Genomic DNA, 8,121 nt, shown 5'->3' with positions numbered 1-8,121 from the left:
CGTAGAACTCAGTACATAGAATTATGTCCCTTGTTTAATAAACAAATGAACATGAACAAAAAAGTTGTGTTCGTTTAATTAAATAAACGAACATGAGCACATGCTTCGTTTATGTTTGTTTATGCCTGTATATTTATGTTCGTTTACATATCAATTAAATATAATATGAATAAGTCATCTACTTAGTAGGTTTATATTTGTTCGTTTGTGTTCATTTATTTTCGTGAACTGTTCTTATAGATTTTAAACGAACACGAACGTGTTCATTTTTAAACGAACAAACTTGAGCACAAATATTTGTTCGATTAAGTGTTCGTGTTCATTTAAAGTTAAATGAACGAACATTAACATGCTCTTATTCGTGTTTGTTCGGTTCGTTTACAGGCTTAGCGTTTACTGTTTATAACATTTAAAGTTGAACATGTGTTTATGTTGTTGCGGTTTACTTAAAGTTGGTTATGTATTGAAAAGTTTGAAAAGATATAGAGTTACCAATTAATATCAAGTATTATTGTGCATTATGTGTATATATCATCACACAAACGGGTTATTAATTTGTTGCAATATCTCATTCTTGTTTCAGATCTAAGAGTTGATCATATCCTTGAGAGAAAAAACAAACTTGCTACCGCGCTGTACTATCAAAATGTCGTCCGCTCAAGATCCATTTTATATTGTGAAGGAAGAAATTCAAGAATCTGTAAGTCAGCTTTTCAAGCTTCATTTTTTTGCAATTTATGATTGAACATATTATATTTTTTATTTGTTTGATTTGCACGGAGACATTAACGAGCGTACTCTGTTTTCAGATCGAATGGGAACACATCCCTGTAGCAAGTGGAGAACAAACCCGACTCACAAAAGAACTTATTTCCAATTGTGAGAGCATTGAATGGCAGGTATGAATCTAAAACATGATCAAATGGTATTTATGTTCTTGGGTTCTGAAAATCTGTTTTACTGATAGGAAGGTGGATGAACTTGAAAAGGCTATTTCTGTAGTATCTAGAGACCCTGCTTTATATGGAATCAATCAAGCAGAGCTTGATAGAAGAACTAAATGGACAAGAACTGCTAGAACTCAAGTAAACATGCTTATCTTGTTTTTACTTCATTCTAGGGGTGCAAATGAGCCCAGTCGAGCTCGAGCTCGGCTTGTTTTGAGCTCTGTTTTTAAAGCTCGAGCTGAGCTCTAGTTCTAAAGCTCAAATGTGGCTTGTGAGTGGTTTTAAAAGCTCGAGTTCGGCTTGTGAGTAGTGTTTTAAACTAAAGGTCGGGCTAGGCTTGAGCTCTATTTCTGAAGCTCAAGCTGGGCTCGTTTCGTGGCTTCGAGCTCTATTTTCTAAAGCTCAATCCCGGCCCGTGAGTAATTTTTTAAGCTCAAGATAGGGCTAGGCTTGAGCTTAGCTCGTTTTCAGCTCTTTTTAAGAAGCTCAAGCTTGGCTCATTTCGAGCTCTCTTTCTAAAGCTCTAGTGCGGCCCATGAGCAGTTTCTTTAGCTCGAACTTGGCTTGTGAGTAACATTTAAAGCTCAAGCTCGGCTTGTGAGCAGCTTTGTAAGCTTGAGTTTGGCTTGTGAGTAAATTTTTAAGCTCAAGCTCGCCCCAGGCTAGGTTTTTTTAACTGTATCTTTATATATTTTAATTATTTCTATATTAATTTTTATTTTTATTATAATTTAAATACATAACACGGTATATGTTATTGAGTGTCTTTTGCCATACTTTTATATATAATGGTTGTTATTATAAATTATAATTATATTGTTAGTATATTAAATACAAATTATATAAATAATTGGCTCGTTTAGGTTCATGAGCTAGCTCGAGCTCAATAAGTGAAGCTCCGGGCTCGTCTATCAAACATGCTTAGGTTTGAGCTCAGGCTTCAGCTCGTTTAAGCGCGACTCGATTAGAGATTTTAACGATTCAGTCTCGCGTTTACACCCCTACTTCATTCCTTAAATTCTTTTTCCTGGTTTATTGTTGATGCAAGTGTTTTTATCCAGGTTGGCAATGTTAAGAAATCAGTGACCGGAAGAGGTTATTCAACTGCCAGTGGGATGCGTGAAGAACTTATGAGGGTTCCAACTAGCCGTCACCAAAACCGGGCTAGTCGTTATGTTGAAGATAATGATGATTTCATAACTTCAGAATCCTACCGGCAGATGCTTCTCATCAGGTAACGTGTGTTTTACTTTTTTACTTTATTATTTAGAGTTAATAATTACACACATGGCTTTTGTGTTTTGGGCAAAGTAACAAGCTAACACGTTTGGACACTAACTCTGAAAACTTGCATGTTTGGGGTTAGTGTTAATGCCCAAACTCGTGACACAGTTAAAACCACAAATCCCAAACATGCAACTTTTCAAAGTTAGTACCAAATTTGTTACTATGCTTAGACCACTGGGACCATCTGTGTAATTAACTTTATTAGGGGTTTACTTACAAAACTGAGTGTATTAATTGCTGTGTTTAGGCAACAAGACGAAGAGTTAGATGAGCTGAGTGCAAGTGTTGGAAGGATTGGATCGGTTGGGCTCACCATACACGATGAACTCTTGTCACAGGTACTGCCTTATTTACCAAAACACCTTTGGTTAGATTTATTTAAATAACATGCATAATAAGTTTTAACTCCAAACATAATGTTTAATTAATCCTGATACTATTGCAGGAGAGACTTATAGATGAATTGGGTTTAGAGATGGATAGTACAACCAATCGTCTTGATTTTGTTCAGGTCAGCTTCATCACATGTGTGGCTATTTTAGTCTTCCAGCCAACTTGTTTTATGTATTTTCCAAAATGCTCGGCTCGTTTTGAGCTCTATTTCTAAAGATCAAGCATGGCTCAGGCTCAATTCCTTTATTATTGATTATTTAATTTATATACATTATTAGTTATTTTTTTTATATTTTATTTATAGTTAAATAGTTTTTATATAAAATAAGGTATATTATTTAGTTATTCACTTATTTGTATGATAATTTATATGTGATAATAATTAGGGATATTGGTTTTTAATACTCCCAACTTTCACTCATTGATAGATAACACCCCCAACTAACGGTTTGTCTTTCATCATTCTCAACTTGTAACTTGTTTTCTTCTGTCACTCCCGAATTTAATGGACCCTAACTTCGTTAATTTTTTTTGCTGATATGGCATGTTTTTACTGATGTGGGATGCGATGTGGCAAATGACTCCATTAGAGTAATTACTAACCATTATTCTTTAACCCCGTTTTACTTTTATTCATCTTCAACATGTTGAAACCCTTGAATTGACAAATCACTTGAACCATCACCACACTATTGGCCACAACATCTGCTTCGGCCACCTCCATTGCCACCATGCCCCTCCGCTTCACATAACATGATCATCAAATCCAGAAATCTCCATCCTCCCCACACCAAGCAGCCTCCAAGACGCCTCGCCACAACTGCTCCGCAGTCCATGGCTCAATTCGCTGTTTTTGATGAGCTGTCTCGAGTAGGTCACGAGAGGCTTGACTCGTTTATACACCTACCAAAACGAATTTTCAATGCATTTGACATACTAAATCACTTTATTTAAAAAAGAAATCAAAATTTTTAAATAACATGTTTTCTGTAGACGAATGTGAATACAAATCATTTATAAAATTAAGACTTCTTTTTTAAAATTTCAATTACATGTCTGGATAAGTTACCGAACTCATTTGACCCTCCCCTTCGCCGTCTGCCCAGTGGTGGATTTTTGTCTTGATCCAATCATGTTATTCAATTCACAGATGATATTAAAAGTTAATCATGTTTTTAAACTGTTGCAGAAAAAAGTGGCTGTGGTTATGAAGAAGGCCGGTGCCAAGGGCCAGATGATGATGATCTTGTTCTTGATTGTTCTGTTTATCGTATTGTCTGTGTTGGTTTTCTTTACCTAGGTCTACTGAAGTTAGAATTCATGTGTCCAAGAGTTGTCATGGATTTTGGTTTTCAAATAAACATACTGTTATAGAAAGGAGCAAAGTTTGATTTCAGGAAATGTTTATAGTAATACAGTAAGTACATTGTGGGCTAAAATGCATATCAAATTGAACGGCGAGGAAACCATATACGTCATGTATGTATAACAAAGACAGAATTTAAAATTTTGTCTTTTAAAAAAACCCAAATTACGGTTCGTGTTCTTTTTTAAGTTTCCTTGCAAGCGGTGTACTTTAAACATTTTTTATCTACACGTTATGTCATTTACGCTAACTCTGGGTTAGAAAAACTCAGTTAAATAGCCTCATGTGAGGGCATTTTTGTCTTTTCGTCTATACATAATAAAAAAAAATATAATATTCTTTCTCTCTCTCGTATCAAACTCTACTCTCTCTCCCAGCTTCTCTTTCTTTCTTAATCACCCACCACCACCACCAACTCATCACCGCCAGCCACCTCCACACCTGCCTCCGTCTCTTTCTTTCTTCAATAACAACCTTTGAAGAGCACGAACCACTATCAGATCCAACCGCCTCCATCTCTTTCACAACACTTTACCCATCAACAACCTGACCAAACACCACATGCTTCCCATCCAGCCACGACGGGTTGAAAACGAGGCCCTAATCGGTCACTGAAAAACAGTGAACGGTCTTCGATTAGGGTTTCGATTTAGCCGGAAATGGTTGAATGGACTTAGATCAGGCTTTCAGGCTTCCGATTTTGCCGGGATTTGATGAACGAGATCCGTTTTGGCCGGAATACGATGAACGAACTGGGTTTCGGTTTGGCCGGAATACGATTAGGCTTCGATTTAAGGTGGCTCCTTCTGTTTAAATTAATGTGACAGTGAAGAGGGTTGCGGAGGTGGTGGCTCACCGGAGAAACGATGGTGGTGATGAATGAACGGAAGAGAGATTTTTTCATTTATATTATACATATATATATACACACACACACAAATATACATATATGGTTGTGGTTTATGGTGGGAGTGGAGATGGTGGCTTGCCATTGGAAGTGGTGGTGATGGTGTAGAGAGTGAAGAAGACGAGAGAGAAGAAGAAGAGAGGAGAGAGAGAGAGATTGAAAATGGTTTTTTATGTTTTAAGTTAATATTTATATATATATATTTTTTTTTAAATTTAAGGATATATTAGAATTACAATTATGACCATCACATGTCTAGCACATGTCATACTTAACTGAGTTTTTCTAACTCAGTTAGCGTAAAAGACATAACGTGTAGAAAAAAATGTTTAAAGTACACCGTCTGCAAAGAAACTAAAAAAAGACATGAACCATAGTTTGGCTTTTTTTAAAGGACAAAATTTGTAATTCTATCTAACATCAATGATAGGGATGTCCATGAGCTGAGGCAGGGAAAGGTCGGCTTGGTTTGTAAAATGGGGCTACACGGCATGCTTGAAACACTAAACTGATCTGAAAACTTGAGCTTGAAATTGACATTTTTAAAAGAGATATAGCTGGACAAATAAAAAAAAGAAAAAGATTGAAGTATACGAGTGCCACTAGCCGGAGCTTTGGCTTGTTTTATGATGTGACAACCTTGCACCTGTTTCATGATATATATAAATTATTTATATACTTGATAACATCATTGTATACTTAAATATTACTTCATATATTCATATTCTGCATTAGTAAGGTAAGGATTCTAAAAGAATTCTTTACAAATTAAGAACTTTAAGAACTATTTTTAACCACTAAAAACACCTTTAAAAAAATATTTTAGAAAATCATAAAATAAAAAATAATAAAATTTTAAAAAAGTAAAAAAAACAAAATTCTTATTTTTCATTCTGGTTTCATAAAAAAAACAAAAAAAAAAACGTCGTATTATACATCTATGTATAATTTTATATAATCTTTAGTTACGTAATATACACATATGTACAGTATCATTTATCTTAAATTATACACATGTGTACAAAAAAACATGTAAATGTGTATATATGTATATATTATACATATGTGTATATAATTTAGCTAAACCGAGTTTTTTTTATGAAACCGGGATGATAAAATAAGAATTTTGGTTTTTTTACTTTTTGATTTTCGTGTTTTTTTTTTTATTTTATGATTTTTTTTATTATTGAGTTTTTTGTGGTCCAAAATAGTTATCATATTTCTCAATTTCAAAAAAGTTATCTCATGATCATGATCCAGTAAGCCAATATATATATATATATATAGCAAGGTTAAAATAAGAAGTAAAACTATCCTAAGAAGTGGTTTTTACCCTTAAAAAAATAAAACACACCGAACTAACAAAATAAAACAAACTGAGCAAAAAACACACTAACAATATCCACCATCAGATGATCACATCCAACGTCCGATATTACATCTCACACTTCTTACAAATAACTCACTTATTATTCTAACCCTATCATATATATATATATACATATATACATATATATATGATTGATTTCTTTTGAGAACCACTTTGAGTTTTAAGAACTCGAAAGAACTCAACGCAATAAAAAAAAATTTTCGAATTTTTTTTACACGTGTAATACGTAAGTGTAAGTGATGTACAAAAAATTACGGTATTTTTTTATACACCGAATCAAATTTTTACACATGTAACTAACGTTTAAACTTGTGTAATTATCAAAAATACTTATTTTCTTTCCTGCTTCATTTTTTAATTAAATTTAATCTCAGGCACACATTTCATATCATTTAATTAAATGTGTGATTCAAAATTAAGTTCTTAAAGTTCTTAAAACTCACCATGGTTCTCAAAATAACCATCCCATGTATATGGGATGGTTATTTTGGGTGTGATGACCTCATTCATTGGTTATAACGTCAAACGTCTCCTATCATCATATTAATATTAATAGTACCATTGGGTGTGATGACCTCATTCATGTTGGTTGCACCAGCTATATCATTTGTGCGTAAATAAATTTATATTTCCAACATTGTTTATTGTTTCATCGTTAATTTCATGTGATAAGGCATTAGTAGGGGTGTTGGTTGATATCATACGCTTGGTTGTGGACTCATTTGGATTGTATCTTACCCACTCGGGCATAATATGGCTTAATTCATCGTTTGGCTTGATCTCATCATTTACTTGCATCATAAACACACAAACTTACCAACTATTTTTAATTGCTCTTTTTTTTAGGAAACAATTAGTCAAGGACATTGCATGGTAGAACCTAGAAGTCTTGTGGAGATTTCTAGATATATATATCTATACTATTTAAAATAGATATATGAAGGAGAATATAGTCATTTTATTAAAACTCTTAAAAGTAAGAGTTTTACAAACCTGCAAGCCTAAGACCATGTAAACTGGCCGCATTATGGCCGCGTTATGGCTCCAAAACGCGGGGGGAACACCGCCCCCCCTGCGTTATGTTGAAGTGAATTTTGGGCGCGTTGTATCTAAAACGCGAGAACAGCACGCGAATCAAAAAATGTTACCGTTGGGGAATGGAGCCGTTGGATTTAAAAAAAAATTAATTATATTTATACTATATAAACAAACCAAACTCATATTTTTTAACACATTCCTTCCAATCTATCAATTTACACAAATTTTTTATATCTTTTACACTAATATTTCTACCATCATGTTTCCAAACAACAACCAAAATATTCTCGGTTTCGGTCAATATGCCCGTCAAGCCAACCAAAATCCACAACCGAACCAATCTACCGCGCCGACGCCAACCGTACCCGTCCCGCAAATGTATGACCCGCAAATGGCCGCGTACTTTGCACTTCTACAAAACTCTATGCCAAATGCGGTGCCCGGTTTCCAAAACCAATCGACAAACATTGTTGCGGGTTCGGGTTCCCAACCCGCCCCGGAGACCCAACCCGAGGTCGAGTTCGTGCCGGAGACACAACCCGAGGGCGGTTCGAGCCAACGCGGACGTTCGAAAAAATACGCAAAGAAGCCTGCCGGCGAACCTCGGGTTAAAAAGACGGTGATATCGTGGAGTATCGACGAGTGCGTACTATGTGCTCGTGCTTGGTGCCAAATATCGGAAGATGCCAAATGCGGTAGGTTTTTAAAATGCATATATATTTTTTTTAAATTTCTTATAACAAACATTAAACTTGTAATGTTTTTATTTTTTTAGCGAACTATCAAAAAACGG

At 34.8% G+C, this 8,121-nt stretch overlaps 1 protein-coding gene across 1 annotated transcript; it reads left to right on the top strand.

Annotated features, from left to right (window-relative positions):
• Positions 1 to 646: 646 nt before the first annotated feature.
• On the top strand, positions 647 to 4,002 carry LOC143606771 (syntaxin-61-like). The gene is made up of 7 exons (XM_077082427.1): positions 647 to 700; positions 810 to 899; positions 972 to 1,085; positions 2,009 to 2,181; positions 2,482 to 2,572; positions 2,680 to 2,745; positions 3,817 to 4,002. The coding sequence occupies exons 1-7, from the start codon at positions 647 to 649 to the stop codon at positions 3,925 to 3,927; spliced, it is 699 nt and encodes a 232-aa protein (XP_076938542.1). The 3' UTR covers positions 3,928 to 4,002.
• Positions 4,003 to 8,121: the final 4,119 nt, after the last annotated feature.

Source organism: Bidens hawaiensis, unplaced genomic scaffold (assembly GCF_021521415.1).
Source record: "Bidens hawaiensis isolate Kalapana, Puna unplaced genomic scaffold, B.hawaiensis_p1.1 tig00077103_1, whole genome shotgun sequence".
NCBI lineage: Eukaryota > Viridiplantae > Streptophyta > Magnoliopsida > Asterales > Asteraceae > Bidens > Bidens hawaiensis.
Note: the sequence above shows the minus strand (reverse complement) of the source record. Positions and strands in the feature narration are given on the sequence as shown.